The following is a 15610-nucleotide window of genomic DNA, read 5'->3' as shown; positions in this document are numbered from 1 at the left end:
GTCCCCATGACCTGATCACTACACAGCACACAGGCATCCGAAAAGCCGCGGACTCCACAAATACCGACGACTGTGCCATTAAAAATACAGGCGTGGGGGACACCCAGGGGGAAACAGAAGCAGCAGCTGTTAGAGAAAACCTGGCTGGACCTGGCGCCTGCAGCCCGCAGCCCGCAGCCTGCAGCCTGCAGCCGAAGCCAGGCGGCTGTGACCCCTTAGGTGCAGACGGGACCTGCCAGGGGGCCTGGACCAGCTGCGGCAGCAGGAAGCGAAGCCTCATTTCTTAAAGGTTTATTTCATTTGTTAGAAAAGCAGAGTGATGCAGATCACCCATTACTGGGGAGGCAGAGTGGCAGAGCGCCCGCCCGTCCTGTGGTCCACTCCCCGGGCGGCGGCGGCAGCCTCCTGCGCCCATGGCCTTGCGATGGTTCTCCAGCCAGCTCCAGGATCGCGGCCGTGGGGTCACCGGCGCCCACGGGACCGGCAGCCCAGCCCGCACCGCTGCCGGACCCCGCGAGCCCGCAGGCCTGGGCCCGGAGCTCGGAGCTTTGGATGCTGCAGCCACCAATGCGCTGAGAGCTTTCTGCAGCCCCGCAGTTTTACTGACTGCTGCGTGGAGTGGCCCGCCCAATCAGAGGAGACCTGCGGAGTCACCTCGTTTGCATACGGCTTTAGGCGGCGGCCGCGTGCCCGGTCCGAGCCCCTGAGGGCCGCGGAATTTGACCGCCGCCTCACGGCTGCTGGGCAGTGGCCCTTGCGCCACTGCTGGTGGGCGGACCGAGGGACGGGCCTCCGCTCCGCCCGCCGTCTGGGCCCGCTGGAGGCCGGAAGCTGTGGCAGACCAGGCGCCCAGGAGAGGGCCTCGGTGAGGAGGACGGACAACGAGACCCAGAGAGGCCGGGCGGCAGCGCCATCCGCAGGGCGGGGAGGACGAGGGCGCTCCAGGGGCGGCACATGGGCCAAGCCTCGGCTTGTCTCCAACGGTGGTGCCCAGGGGTCCCTCCGGGCGGCCAGCCGCCATTGGGTGGCTCCCGTGGGCCGGAGCGGCAGCCTCGGGCGGTTTGTTGAGTTCGCTGGGGGTCTTGGTGAGGGCTGGGGCGGTGCTGCAGGGGAGCCCCACGGTCAACGGTTAAAATGCCCTCCTGAGGTCCTGGGGTGATGGGACCTGAGGAGGGAGGTGCGCCCGCCCTCAGCCACAGGGGCTGACCCGAGGGGTAGGGGTCGAACTTGCTCAGCGTGAGTCAGAACAATGAGGGGTCCGGCTTGTTTGGCTCATTTTTTTAAGATTTACTTACTTGAAAGGCAAAAAGGGGGACAGAAAGATAATCTTCCACCTGCTGGTTCACTCCCCAAATGCCCACAACAGCCAGATCTGGGCCAGGCCAAAGCCAGAAGGCAGGAGCTCCACTCCATCCCGGTCCCCCAGGTGCTTGGGCCATCTTCCTCTGCCTCCCAGGCGCAGTAGCAGGAAGTGGAGCAGCTGGGCCTTGAACCAGCACTGGGTTAGGGGAGGCCTAACCTGCGGTGCTGCAACACCAGCCCCAGCGTTCTGATTTTTAAAGAAATCTGTCGACTTGTTTTTACAAAAGGAGTCTTGTAAAAATAAACCCAGACTTCAGAGACTGTCAGTGCCCTGTGGGAGTTAGTTCTGACTGGCCATTCCTCTTCCCGCAGTGGTTTTGCACTTGGGGCTTCAGCTCCAGATTTCTACCCCACACAGCCGACTTCAGAGCTGCAACTTCAATCCCACCTCACAGCTCACGTTCTGTCAGGAGGAAGGGGTCACCGTCTACCCACGCCCCACCCTGCTCCTGGCTGAAAGGCACCTGCCCAGCTGTGTCTGGAGTGCAGGTGACTGTCCAGGCAGCAGTGGTCCCTGTCCCTCTCACAACAGCCCCATGGTAACCCAGCCTCACCGTCCCTAACAAGGGTTGTGGCAAGGGAGGCCCTGGACACACCCACACTGCCCACAGACTCAGGCAAACAGGCCAGGGCAAACCCACTTTATTTAGCAGCGAGAGCCCACGCAGCAGCAGGAGCAGGTCAGACTGTCAGGGTGGGACTCCTAAGGGCCCGTGAAAACGTCAGGGGCGGTGAATCTAAACACTCGCCCACATCTACGCTCCCTGACCTCGACTTTCTGAGGACTCTGCTGGGCGACTGCCAGTTGTGCTGATGACATGTGAGCGCCACAGCCACACCATGGCCACGCCACGAGTGTTGCAAACACAAGTGAGAAACGCTAGAGACAGACGAGGCAGGGAGGGGCTGCAGAAGCATGGGGGAGCCCCGGCACCCTGGGGAAGGTGGAGGGAAGGGGCACTGGGAGGCCTTGGCATCGGGGCAGATGGAGGAGAAATCAGAGTCGGGAGCTGGGAGGGGGATGCAGGCAGGGGGACCCGCAGGAAGGGCGGAGAACCTTCCCTTCCCCGTGCCCAAAGTCTCAAGTCCCGGCTTCCCCCCAGGGACCTCCCAGGGATCCCAGGCCAGGATGAGGGTCCCATGGGACAGCTCCATCCTAGGCACCCTTTGGAAGGTACAGGGTTTGAGACCCTTGGGGCAAAGCCAAGAACCTCAGCCATCCGGGGACGAGGTGAGGAGCAGGGGCTCTGACGGGAGAACAGGTTGTGGGGGCAGTGTGAACAGGATGCCTGGGGTAGGGGCGACAACTAGTCTCACGTCCATGCCCCAAGACCAGACTCTGCTGAGACAGGTAACTGTGCAGGGAAACCCAGGGCGGCGGGGGGAGGGGGCACCTGCGGAGCATCGTCCTCGGCCATCACTGACGGTGCCCACGGAGATGGAGGGGGTGGCGTCTCAGGGGAGGGCCAGCTGTGGGAGGCGGTGCTTTCTGCGTGAGCTACGCAGGGAACCGCCTGCTGCATCAGCGACGTCACTGCATGGGGCGGGGAGCAGAAAACAGAGTTGGAGAGAAGCAGAGGGCGGAGAGAGAGAGGCAGCAAGAAAGAAGATAGTCAGGAGAGAGAGCAAGAGAGAGAAGACAGAGCCGGGAGTTCCTCCCTGGTGAGGCACAGAGACACCTCCACCTCCACTGAGCCCCCCAGGCCCAGATCTCTGTCCCCCCACGGCCAAAACCTGGCTACCCACAGTCGTCACAACTGACCTGGAGGGGCAAGAGCACCTCACACAGGAGGCTGCTGGTCCCGCTCCCCTCCCACAGCCCTGGCCCAGGTGCGCAAAGCCCAAGCAACCAGGTGAGGTCAGGCCTCAGGGCAGAGGGTGAGGCAGCACCAACAGTGAGCACCCAGAGCTCAGGGTGCAAAGGCCCTCTCCCGTGAGAAGCCAGAGACACCCAGGACCCTCGATGCTGAGTGGACGACAGGGTGCGGCTTTAAGGCCCGCTCTCTGGCCGGTCAGCCTGCCGGCAGCCCCCTCAGCACCAGCCTCAGGTCTGCTCTGGAGCCAGCAGGCTCTTCCCCGCCCCGCCCGCACCTGCAACAGCATGCTGAGGCCCAGGTTCCGGTGCTTCTTCTCCAGCTCCGACACGGCCTGCAGCAGGGAGCGGAACCGCTCGGCGGGGTCGGCCTGCTCGTCCTCCGGGGAGCCCTCCTCCTTGGCGGCCTCCTGCAGGAAGTGCGCCTCCTCCTCAGCGAAAAAGGCCCGCAGCTTCTTGTAGTCGGTCAGGGCCTTCTTCCTGCGGTCCATCACGTGTCCCTGCAGGGGCAGGGCAGGCAGCGGTCCTCAGCTCCTGGAGCACCGAAGCCCCTCCCGCCCACAGTCAGCTGCCCCAGCCTGGGGAAACCACTGTTGGCTCTTGGGGGGCTGACAGCCCTGCAGCATTTAAGAAAAATGGCAGAGACAAGAATTTCACTCTGGCCTGCCTTCTGCTTCTTACAACAGATGAAATTCTCATGGGGAAGACGCTCCCTGCTCTGGCTTGAGGGTGTCCCTGAGGGTTCCAGCTGCAAGCTGAGGCTGGGGGCACAGCGCATCGTCAGGAGGCAATGAGGGCACTGCCCTCAGAGAGGATGACACTGTCCAAGAGACCTGGCTACAAAGCGCCAGGCTGGCCCTTGAGTGTGCTGCTTCCTTCCTTCTGGCAAGGGCGTCTCACCAGGGCCCACAAGGGGGCCGCGCTATCCTGGACTTTTGGTTTCCAAAACTACAAACTTCAGAAATCTCTCCTTGGGCCGGCTCATGCAGGTAAAGCCAGAATCCCCTGTGGGTGCCGGTTCATGTCCCGGCTGCTCCACTTCCAATCCAGCTCCCTGCTAATGTACCTGGGTAAACGGGAAGATGGCTCAAACACTTGGGCCCCTGCACACATGTAGGAGACCTGGATGAAGCTTCTGGCTCCTGGCTTCACCTGGCCCAGTGCTGGCCATTGACACCATGTGGGGAGTGAATCAGCGAATGGAAGATCTAACTTTACCTTTCAAATAAATAATCTAAAAAAGAAAGAAATCTCTTCTTGGGCTGGCACTGTGATGCAGTCTGCTAAGCCTCCACCTGTGGTGCCAGCATCTCATATAGGCGCCAGTTCAAGTCCCGGCTGCTCCTCTACCAATCCAGCTCTCTGCTGTGGCCTGGGAAAGCAATGGAAGATGGCCCAAGTGCTTGGGCCCCTGCATCCACTTGGGAGACCCAGAAGAAGCTCCTGGCTCCTAGTTTCAGATCGGCCCAGCTCCAGCTGTTGTGGTCATTTGGGGAGCAAACCTGCAGAGGAAGACCTTTCTCTCTGTCTCTCCCTGTCTGTAACTCTACCTCTCAAATAAAAATTAAGAATCTTAAAAAAAAAAAAAAAAAAAAAAAGAGAGAGAGAGAGAGAAAAGAAAAGAAAAAAAGAAATCTCTTCTTTATACAGCACCCAGCCTGGGTATACCATGTTATAGCAGTACCCTCCTGAAACCAAGGGACAACCCACCACCCAGGACAGGGTCCACAGGGCCCCTACAGGACTGGCTGACGCTCTCCTTACCCCTCAAGCCTCCTCAGGTAGCTTAGCTGCTTTTCCAGAACCTTCCACTATTTGTCCGATTTAGCCTCACTGGGGATTTACTTCCTGTGGGGACTCCCAGGCCATGCAGACCCTGAGTTACAGCAACACGAGGAATCCTAGCAGGAAGGGGTCAAGCTGCCTCTCCTACATGGTCACCAGGTCACCACTACATCTCCCTGGGGGAACCCCAGGAATGGTCAGGTACAGACCCTCAATCACCTCTGGATGTCAACGCCCTGAAGCAGTTGATGTGCAGCATGTTGAGGGTGAACACAAAATCGGCTGCTTAGCAGAGACGCCTGGGGCAGGGCCCAGGACACCTTCCACCCGAGGACATGGAGCACCCCCCACACCCAGCTGTAAAAAAAAGTACTGGCCAAGTGTGAAGACCCTGTCTCTCCCCATCCCCTTCTCCCATAGCCAAGGGGAAGATAAGTCTTGGAGCACGGTCTGGGACATGACTGTAGTCAAAATACACTCGGGTCTTCTCAGCAACCTTCCCAGAGAGCTTGCTCCCATCTCTGAACCGGACACAGCAAGATGGCACCAATGTGACCCTGGGAGCATACCACGTGTAGGCCCCAGACTGCCAAGCACCAAGCCCCTCCTTTCTAAGACACTGGTGGATGGCATGTCGCCACGGAGCCTAAGCACACAAAGACGTTTAGCAAGGCCTTCCACACGTCCAGGTTCTGCTCTCGAATCAGAACCAAGAGAACAGCACAGGGTCATGTGTGCAACGGAAGTCAGGTGCTACAGAGGAGAAAAACAGGATCCCAGCCCTTCCCTGATAGATTCTACAGGGACGCTGGCTCACGCAGCCCAGGAAGACGTCGTAAAGTCCACTGAGGCCCCTCCTCCAGCCAACCAGGCCCACCCAGGTGTCCCCTCGCTCATGGAGACCCCACTTGCCTTCCATACAGCCGCTGCTGACTCTGCCTGGCCATGCAGGTCCCGCGCGTCATTCAGATCTTTCCTCATGATTTCCACCGACCCTTTGTTCTCCTGGAGAGAGATTGGATCCTGGGAGGTGGCAGAAGGCCCAGCCCCTCAGCTCAGCCCCGACCAGGACTTCACAGCTGTGACTCCACTAGTCCGCCTGAGACAAGACCTCCAAACACAAGGCCTCTGCCTGCCAAGCACTGAAGGGCAGGGGGCAGAGACCAGGATCCGGGCAACTTTCCACAAGGCTCGGGGGTGGAGCCGGCTGCCATCTGGGCAGATTTTGGCAGCCTCCCCTCCAGGATCCAGTGACCCCAGGCCTTAGGCCTGGCCTGCAGTGGGCACACCCTGCCATCCCCAGAGCACACAGGTAACAGTGCCTGGCTGGTTTTAGCTCAAGGAGCAGGTGCACTGTCTCTGTACCCTAGGGACCTGGCATTCCACAAGCTGTTCGTCCCCGCCCACTGCCCCAGGGCTTGGCTCCCAACTGTGGCCAGGCTCCCCAGCCTGGTTTCTGTTCGTGCCAGGTATAATGGCCAGCCTAGAGCACAGCAGAGAAGGTTCTAGCGCAAGATGGAAGGCGAACCCTGGGGACCTGGCAGGCACCAGGCTAGCCAGGGAGGACGGAAATCCAGGGCTCCGCCAGCACCGAGGGGGCGGGTCCTGCCGAGAGCCGCTCCGCGGGGGTCCCCCGGGGGCGAGGCCCACGAGGAGGGGTCAGGGAGGAAAGTACCGCCCAGGAAGGGTGCAGAGGCCCGGGGCTGGGCGGGGGCGCCGCGGCCGCACCTTGCCGCGCAGCGCCTTCCTCCAGCGCGGCTCCCACTCGGGCGGCTCGGGGCCTGCGGCCATGCGGCAGGCGGCGCACAGCGGGGCCCCGTCAGCGCGGCACAGCAGCTGCAGCGCCGCCTCGCTGGCCGCGCCGTCGCGCGAGGGCGCCGCGGCCGCCTCCTCGAGCGCCAGCAGGCGGCGGCTGAGCGGCGGGCGGCCGGGCTCCACGGCGCGCTGCCAACAGTCGTCGGCGCACTCGGGGCACGGGAAGGGCCCGTCCTCCTCGGCCCAGAAGCGCACGACGCACGCCCGGCAGAAGCGGTGGCCGCAGTCGGCGCGCACCGGCTCTCGAGGCGCGCGCTGGCACAGGGCGCAGGCGGCCTCGGCGGGGCCGGCGGGGAGCGCCAGGGCTGCGAGCGGCGGCGCCGGCGAGGGCGCGGCGGAGCGGGAGCTGGAGGGCCAGAGGCGCCGGGCTCGCGGACCCGGACCTGCGCGGCGGCGGAGGCGGCGGCGGCGGCGACTGCGACGCGCGGGGCGGGCCCTGGCCGCGGGATACGTCACCAGCCAGGTCCTGGCAGCGGAGTTGTCCACGAACGACGACCTGGCCGCGGTGTACGTCACCCGCTAAGGTCCTGGCAGCGGTGTACCTCAGGAGCGGGGTCCCAGCTGCGAGGTACGTCACCAGTGGGGGTTCCGGGCGCGGTGAACCTCAGGAGCCGGGGTCTCTGCTGCCGGGTACGTCAGGAGCAGGGGTCCTGGCCGCGGCGAACGTCACAAGTAGGGGTCCTGGCCGCGGGGTACGTCAAGAGCGGGGGTTCCGGGCGCGGGGTTTGTCAGGAGCGGGGCTCCCGGCTGCGGGGTACGTCAGGAGCGGGGCTCCCGGCCGCGGGGTTTGTCAGGAGCGGGGCTCCCGGCTGCGGGGTCCGGCAAGAGCAGGGGTCCAGGCTGCGGGGTACGTCAGGAGCGGGGGTCCCGGCCGCGGGATTCGTCAGGAGTGGGGTCCCGGCCGCGGGGTACGTCAGGAGTGGGGTCCCGGCCGCGGGGTTTGTCAGGAGCGGGGCTCCCGGCTGCGGGGTACGGCAGGAGCAGGGGTCCCGGCCGCGGGGTACGTCAGGAGCGGGGTCCCGGCCGCGGTGCCTCAGCTTCGCGGGACTGGGCTTTAAGATACTTGCATCGCATTTGCGGCCTGAGACTGAGTCTTTTCCCTGGAGCGGGAGGGCGCCGATCCGGGGTATTTGCTGAGCTGAAACCCGGTCAGTGCCGTACACACCTCCGCTGGTGATGAAGTGCGTGTCAGGTAGAAACCGGGTACACGCCGCCCCGCACCGGCTGAGGTCCGCACAGATGGCCCGGAGCGGCGCCCTCTGCAAGACTCCTGCCCCCCGCGACCTGGTGGAGTGCGGGCGGTCCAGCTGGAAGCCCTGGGCAACCCGGCCTCTGGACCACTCCTGGAAACCAGGCCTGGGGACAGATGGGTGTGGCAGCACTGCCAGGCCTCCTTCGAGGCCATGAGTGATGGGCAAGGGACAGCAGTTCCCAGAACCCGCCCAGGGCTGGACACCTGGTGTCACAGACAGAGTTCAGAGAGGTTGCCCCAGAATCGCTTCAGCTTCCCTGTAGGTGGGAATATTTTTGTGACAAAAAACAATGGGGGAAGAGTGATTTGCGGGCCTGGCTCTGTGGCCTAACTGGTTAAGACACTAATGCCGGTTCCAGTCTGGGCTGCTCCACTTCCAACCAGCTTTCCCCGCTAATAGGCCCGGGAAAGCAGTGGAAGATGGCCCAAGTGCTTGGGCCCCTGTACCCACATGGGAGACCCCAAAGAAGCTCCTGGCTCCTGGCTTCTGCCTGGCCCAGCCCCGGCCCTTCTGACCATTTGGGGAGTGAACCAGTGATGAAAGATCAGTCTCCCTCTCTCTGTGCAACTCTTTCAAATAAATAAATAAATCTTTTTTGAAAGTGATTTGGGGCCACCGCCGCGGCTCACTAGGCTAATCCTCTGCCTTGCGGCGCCGGCACACCAGGTTCTAGTCCCGGTCGGGGCACCGGATTCTGTCCTGGTTGCCCCTCTTCCAGGCCAGCTCTCTGCTGTGGCCCAGGAGTGCAGTGGAGGATGGCCCAAGTGCTTGGGCCCTGCACCCCGTGGGAGACCAGGATAAGCACCTGGCTCCTGCCATTGGATCAGCGCAGTGCGCCGGCCACAGCGGCCATTGGAGGGTGAACCAACGGCAAAGGAAGACCTTTCTCTCTGTCTCTCTCTCTCACTGTCCACTCTGCCTGTCAAAAATAAAAATAAAAAATAAAGTGATTTGGAAATTCTAGTGCAGCGTTAAATGCTAAAAAGGAAGCGACAAACTGGGGGAGTCATATGCTGTGCATCTGTTGTGTTCCAGGAATGTTAAGAACTCCCTCTCCCTCCATCTGCAAATCCCCCTGGTGGTCAGATTGGAAGAAGGTGACCTTAGCAGTGCAGTGGGTGGTGGCCAAAAGTTCCTGAATGGCTTCTAGCTGGGAGCTGCCTGATGCACCAGTGCTCAAATAGACTTGAAAATTTTATTGTGCCTCAGTTTGCCTTCTAACAGTACTGAGTGTGCCTTCTAACAGTACTGAGTGTGCCTTGTAATGGTACTGAGCATGCCTTGTAACAGTACTGAGTGTGCCTTCTAACAGTACTGAGCGTGCCTTCTAACAGTACTGAATGTGCCTTCTAACGGTAACTGAGCATGCCTTGTAACAGTACTGAGTGTGCCTTCTAACAGTACTGAGTGTGCCTTGTAACAGTACTGAGCGTACCTTCTAACAGTACTGAGTGTGCCTTCTAACAGTACTGAGCGTGCCTTCTAACAGTACTGAGTGTGCCTTGTAACAGTACTGAGTGTACCTTCTAACAGTACTGAGCATGCCTTCTAACAGTACTGAGTGTGCCTTGTAACGGTACTAAGTGTGCCTTCTAACGGTACTGAGCGTGCCTTCTAACAGTACTGAGCGTGCCCTCTAACAGTACTGAGCATGCCTTCTAACAGTACTGAGTGTGCCTTCTAACAGTACTGAGCGTGCCCTCTAACAGTACTGAGCGTGCCTTCTAACAGTACTGAGTGTGCCTTCTAACAGTACTGAGCGTGCCTTCTAACAGTACTGAGCATGCCTTGTAACAGTACTGAGTGTGCCTTCTAACAGTACTGAGCGTGCCCTCTAACAGTACTGAGCATGCCTTCTAACAGTACTGAGTGTGCCTTCTAACAGTACTGAGCGTGCCCTCTAACAGTACTGAGCGTGCCTTCTAACAGTACTGAGCGTGCCCTCTAACAGTACTGAGCGTGCCTTCTAACAGTACTGAGCATGCCTTGTAACAGTACTGAGCGTGCCCTCTAACAGTACTGAGCATGCCTTCTAACAGTACTGAGTGTGCCCTCTAGCAGTACTGAGCATGCCTTCTAACAGTACTGAGTGTGCCCTCTAGCAGTACTGAGTGTGCCTTCTAACAGTACTGAGCGTACCTTCTAACAGTACTGAGCGTGCCCTCTAACAGTACTGAGCGTGCCTTCTAACAGTACTGAGTGTGCCTTCTAACAGTACTGAGCGTGCCTTCTAACAGTACTGAGCATGCCTTCTAACAGTACTGAGCGTGCCCTCTAACAGTACTGAGCATGCCTTCTAACAGTACTGAGTGTGCCCTCTAACAGTACTGAGCATGCCTTCTAACAGTACTGAGCGTGCCCTCTAACAGTACTGAGCGTGCCCTCTAACAGTACTGAGCATGCCTTCTAACAGTACTGAGCGTGCCTTCTAACAGTACTGAACGTACCTTCTAACAGTACTGAGTGTGCCTTCAAACAGTACTGAGCGTGCCTTCTAACAGTACTGAGCATGCCTTCTAACAGTACTGAGCGTGCCCTCTAACAGTACTGAACGTGCCTTCTAACAGTACTGAGCGTGCCTTCTAACAGTACTGAGCGTGCCCTCTAACAGTACTGAGCGTGCCTTCTAACAGTACTGAGCGTGCCCTCTAACAGTACTGAGCATGCCTTCTAACAGTACTGTGTCTTCTAACTACTGACTGTGCCTTCTAACAGTACAAAGTGTGCCTTCTAACAGTACTGAGTATGTTTTCTATCAATATTGAGTGTGCCTTCTAACAATATTGAGCGTGCTTTCTAACAGTACTGTGTCTTTAACAGTATTGAGTGTGTCTTCTAACAGTGTTAATCTTTTCTGTCGCTGATTTGACTTGACCTAACATTCATTGTTTTTAGTGTTTGTTATTTTTCATCTTCCTGAAAGGCAGAGCAACTGAGGGGTGTGTGTGTATGTGTGTGTGTGTGTGTGTGTGTGAGAGAGAGAGAGAGAGAGAGAGAGAGAGAGAACACAAGAACATTAGCGAGAGCACTTCTACCTACTGGTTTGCTTTCCAGATACCCACAATAGCTGGGCCAGGCCAGGCTGAATCCAGGAGCTCAGAACTCCATCCAGCTCTCCCTCCTAGGTGGCATGGACCCAACTACCTGAGCCATCATCTACTGCCTCCCAGGGTGTGTTAGCAAGAAGCTGGCTCAGAAGTGAGGTAGCCAGGGGCTGGCGCTGTGGTGCAGCTACAGTGCTGGCATCTATATGGACACTGATTCCGGTCCCAGCTGTTCTACTTCCAATCCAGCTCTCTGCTATGACCTAGGAAAGCAGTGGAAGATGGCCCAAGTCTTTGGACCCCTGCACCCATGTGGAAGACCAAGAAGTTGTTCCTGGCTCAGTTCTGGCCATTGTGGCATAGCAGAAAAAGCCTCTGCCTGCAGTGCTGGCATCCCATGTGGGCAATGGTTCGAGTCCTGGCTGCTCCACTTCTGATCCAGCTCTCTGCTATGGCCTGGGAAAGCAGTGGAGATGGCCCAAGTCCTTGGGCCCCTGCACCCATGTCGGAGACCTGGAAGAAGCTCCTGGCTCCTGACTTCAAATCGGCTCAGCTCCAGCTACTGTAGCCATTTGCGGAGTGAACCAGCAGATAGAAGACCTTTCTCTCTGTCTCTGCTTCTCTGCAACTCTATCTTTCAAATAAATAAAAGAAATTGCACATGTCAAAATGTGTAGAATCCAGAAAACCCATATCTGAAAGTGTTTACTAAACTCATGTATCAAGAAAAATCAAAACAAAAAAGAAACTGGCCGTTTATTACAGACTGGCATGTGTCCAGCCAAAAGATTTGTCAAAGTGCTGAAATCCTGAGCCCTAGGACCTGTGAATATGGCTGCTTTCGAAACTGTCTTGCAGATGTGGTTGCTAAAATATGAGGTCATCCTGGCCTTGGGTGCGGGTGGGGTGGGGCACTAACCCATAGCTGGTGTCCTTGTAGGAAAAGGAAAGCTGAGACAGACACACAGGCCTCGTGGTAGTGGAGGCACGGGGCTGGTGCATGTCTACAGGCTGAGTAGCACAGGCCACTGCCAGACCTCAGGATGAGCTGAGGAGAGTTCGTCCCAAGAGCCCAGAGGGATCGGGCCCTGTCCATGCCTTGATTTTGTGAGGGGCCACATTTCTGTCATTTAAGCCACTCAGGCTGTGGTGGTGTATTATGGCAGCCACAGGAAAGTGAACGCACCATCTAGTTCAACATGTTCCGAGAAAGAGCAGAATAAATACAAGTATCATGAAAAAAGTGTGTGGGGGGGATCTAGGTCTAAGAGCTAAAGCCAATTAAATAGGGAAAAAGAACAGCGGAGATGAACCAACTGGAAGGTGGTTCTTGGGAAAGACCCATCATCCAGCCAGTCCATTTTTGGCTGCCAACAACACAAAACCACAGACTGGGCAACTTCTGGAGAGCACACACCAATTCTGGCTCTTGGTTCTGGTCCAGGGTTGAGAGGCCACATGTTGTGGTGGCTTCTCGCAGGCAGAGTCCTGGAGACACACAGGGCCCCATGTGACGAGACAGACAGCTTTGCTGAATCCACTCACAACGGCAGAGCCGCCTCCTAAGATCTCACAGTGGAGCTCAAACTTCAGCATGAGTTTCCGAGGAGACCAACCGCCTTCCAGCCATGCAGGGGATGAGGGCAGAGAGGAGAAGAAGGGGACATAGCAGGCCTGGCCTCCAGAGTCTCCTGTGGGCCAGGACACTGTCCACGCCTGCGTCTGCTCCCTCAAGCCCCACCTTTCCAGGGACAGAATTAACTTCGTCAGAATGAACAACTGGACTTAGAGACGCAAATATCAAGCTGCCTTTAGTGCCCCTGTGTTCATTTTTTTAACCTTTTTGGACTTAAAAAAATCACATTAAGACCAATTTCTCAATTTTTCACTTTAATTGCAATAGTAATACCTAACTTTTAGATACTTCAGATGTCAAAATCTTAAATGATTTGTGATCCTAAAAATCTGAATATTCCCATGGTATTTACCAATAGAAAACAGTAAGATAATTTGAGTCCAAATAGATAGTTCTAAAAATTTCCTCACCCCAACACACATAAATCTGGCTCCCTTTCCCAGGTTACCAAACCAAATGACTAACAGGACACAAAGTGAATGGACAGTAGTACCCTGGAATGAGTGACTGATGGGGTCCTGAGTGAATGAATGATCCCAGCACCTGGTTCTCCGCGTTAACCTGCACAATGAAATTCCTGCTACAGATGCACCCCAGGAGGCAGCAGTTGATGGCTCAAGTACTGGCTCCTGGACGGTCTATATATTATTAATATATAATATTAGAATTTATATATAATATATAAATTTATATAATATGTATTATATAGATTTTCTATATAATTATTAATATATAATACTATTCTAATAAATATAAAAGTGTTCTAATCCTTCAGTTTTTTTTTAATATTTATTTTTTATTTGAAAGTTAGAGTTACACAGAGAGAGGAGAGGCAGAGAGAGGGAGAGAGAGAGAGAGAGAGAGGTCTTCCATTGCTGGTTCACTCCCCAATTGGCCACCAACAGCCAGAGTTGTGCCGATCAGGAGCCAGGAGCTTCTTCCAGGTCTCCCACGTGGGTACAAAAGACAGTGGCTTTTACCTGCTACACCAGCCCATAATACTTCAGTTTAAGACTTATAACATTCCAGGGGCACCATTAGATAGGACAGCTTGAGCCCAGGGAATGTGCGTCTCACAGTTCTGGAGGCTGAAGTCCAAGGCCAAAGTGTGGGCAGCGCTGGTCCTCCTGGGCCCACACAGGGTAGAGACAGCGAGGAGTCCGCCTCGGATGTCAGGGGGACCCGTTCTGCCCCAGCAGCCGCCCCTCTGCCTGCCCCCCAATGCAGCAAACACCAGCAAACCTTCCTCTGGCTCCACCTGGATTCCTGCTCATAGCCAGGGCCCCTGCTGTTCTGAGAACACCAGACTGAACCATTGTGGGGGACAGGCTTGTCCCAGACATGAACACAGAGAGCAGGCTGGGAAGCCGCAGGGCCAGGAGTCAGGGGGCAGGAGCAGTGTGTGGTCAGCACTGCCCCGTTTCTTACAGCCCCAAGGTGGACAAGAAGCTGTGTGCTTGGCAGAGAGAGAGAGAGAGAGGCAAATATGTTCACCGGCTTTCTGATGTCTGTCATTTTGGATGCTTTGACATCTGGGGACTTGCTGGCCCTGGAGGGATGTCCAGCCCCTCCCAGGGCCAGCTGATTGCTGGAGACAGCAAGCAGTTCATCAGGGTTAAGAGTTTCCTTACAGACCCAGCAAGCAGAGCCCACATCCCACCACCTCCTCCATGGGGCTCCGGTGCCCTGGGCCTCCACCCCTGCCCTCATCTCAGGGACCTGGCTCCTGACCACTGGGGACAGCTCTCTGGGGTCATTGCAGCACCTCACGGCTCCTCCTTCCCTCTCCTCCTGAGCAATCCCAGTGCATCCCCATCTGGCCCTGGCCTGCCCCTGGTCCAGGGAACTGAGTGACAAACTCTCTGTGATGGTGTCAGCCTAGACAGCAGTCAGAGGAATACAGACCTTTCTCTGGGAACAGCAGTGCACTGCGGTGGAAATGCTCCTGCCACAGCACACCAGCGGCCCAGGCAAGGCACCTGCGTGCCAAAGGTCGCGCAGTGCTTCACGGAAGAGTGAGTGGCTTGGGCAGCAGAGGACGGCCCCAGTGCTGGGAGACCCGGAGGAAGATCCTGGCTGCTGGCTTGGTCCTGGCCCAGCCCTGGCATTTCGGCCATCTGGGGGGTGAACCAGTGGATGGGAGATCTCCCTCTGTCTCTCCTGCTCTTTTGTAACTATTTCAAATAAGTGAATAAATTCTAAAAAATAATAATAATAAAACCCTCTGGCGGGGGTGGGGGAGAGTGTGGCATCTTCTGTGATGGCTCCTCTTGTTGGCATAGGCGCGGAAGGTCCAGGCTGTGCCTGCTGTCGGCCATGGTCTGACCAGCGCCTGCATTCTCGTTCCCACACCTCTAGGGGCTCTCTGCCACGCTGCTGACCCCTCCCCATATCTAGCTTAAAGAACGGTACTGCAGGGGACGAGGCCCAGATACAGGACAGCTGGTCATCAGGGTCGCAGGGGGTGGGGCTGGCGTGGGGCGGCCCGGGGCGGGGCCCCAGCCCGGTGTCTGCTGCGGTAACGCACACTGCAGGCGGCACAGTTCAGCTCCTGTCCTGGGCCTCTGAGTCGGAGGACGGCCTGACTGCGCGGTAAGAGCTGCGCCCAGAGCCCCGAGCCCGGAGCAGCTCCACAGGTCCCCTGCGGATACCGCGGATCCGCGCCGAACCCGGTGCGCAAGTTCAACCACAGCGGGGGCCCCGCGGCGATCTCCGTCCCCACGAGAGCCGCTCGCGACCCGACCGGGCCCGGGGAGCTCCAGCCGGGGCGCAGGACGCGGGCAGCGCGGCGGGGCTGCAGGCGCAGTACCGAGGGCCGCGGCGCGGGCGGAGGTTCTGGAAGCCCCGCGCAGGATAACCGCGCTTGCTCCTGCGTGGCGCTGGCGCGCTGCGCTCGCAGTCT

The 15610-nt window shown here is 57.8% G+C and overlaps 2 protein-coding genes across 3 annotated transcripts in view; one reads left to right on the top strand and one right to left on the bottom strand.

The window, feature by feature from the left end:
* Positions 1–1988: 1988 nt before the first annotated feature.
* Positions 1989–7844, bottom strand: RNF187 (ring finger protein 187). The gene is made up of 5 exons (XM_089335402.1): positions 7839–7844; positions 6689–7294; positions 5873–5965; positions 3454–3675; positions 1989–2896 (listed from the first exon to the last, which is right to left on the bottom strand). Exons 1-5 carry the CDS (start codon positions 7842–7844, stop codon positions 2894–2896), a joined length of 930 nt encoding a protein of 309 aa, XP_089191528.1. The 3' UTR covers positions 1989–2893.
* Positions 7212–15610, top strand: part of TRIM17 (tripartite motif containing 17) — a 46104-nt gene continuing 37705 nt past the window's right edge. The window contains exon 1 of one of the 2 annotated variants that reach the window (XM_070075941.2): positions 7212–7343. The gene's annotated coding sequence lies outside the window, so the exon portion shown is untranslated. The remainder of the gene's footprint in view (positions 7344–15610) is intronic. The other variant, XM_089334686.1, reaches the window with a different exon arrangement.

This window comes from Oryctolagus cuniculus, chromosome 6, assembly GCF_051225735.1.
Source record: "Oryctolagus cuniculus isolate XC-2025 breed Fujian yellow rabbit chromosome 6, ASM5122573v1, whole genome shotgun sequence".
Classification (NCBI taxonomy): Eukaryota; Metazoa; Chordata; class Mammalia; order Lagomorpha; family Leporidae; genus Oryctolagus; species Oryctolagus cuniculus.
This window is presented reverse-complemented; position numbering and strand designations above follow the sequence as displayed.

Excerpts from the sequence above, each read along its gene's own strand:
- RNF187 (XM_089335402.1), bottom strand. Across the intron at positions 5,966-6,688 it reads GGAAGGCGCTGCGCGGCAAG|GAGAACAAAGGGTCGGTGGA; the intron begins GTGCGGCCGCGG and ends ATCTCTCTCCAG. Across the intron at positions 3,676-5,872 it reads CAGCAGCGGCTGTATGGAAG|GGACACGTGATGGACCGCAG; the intron begins GCAAGTGGGGTC and ends CTGCCCCTGCAG.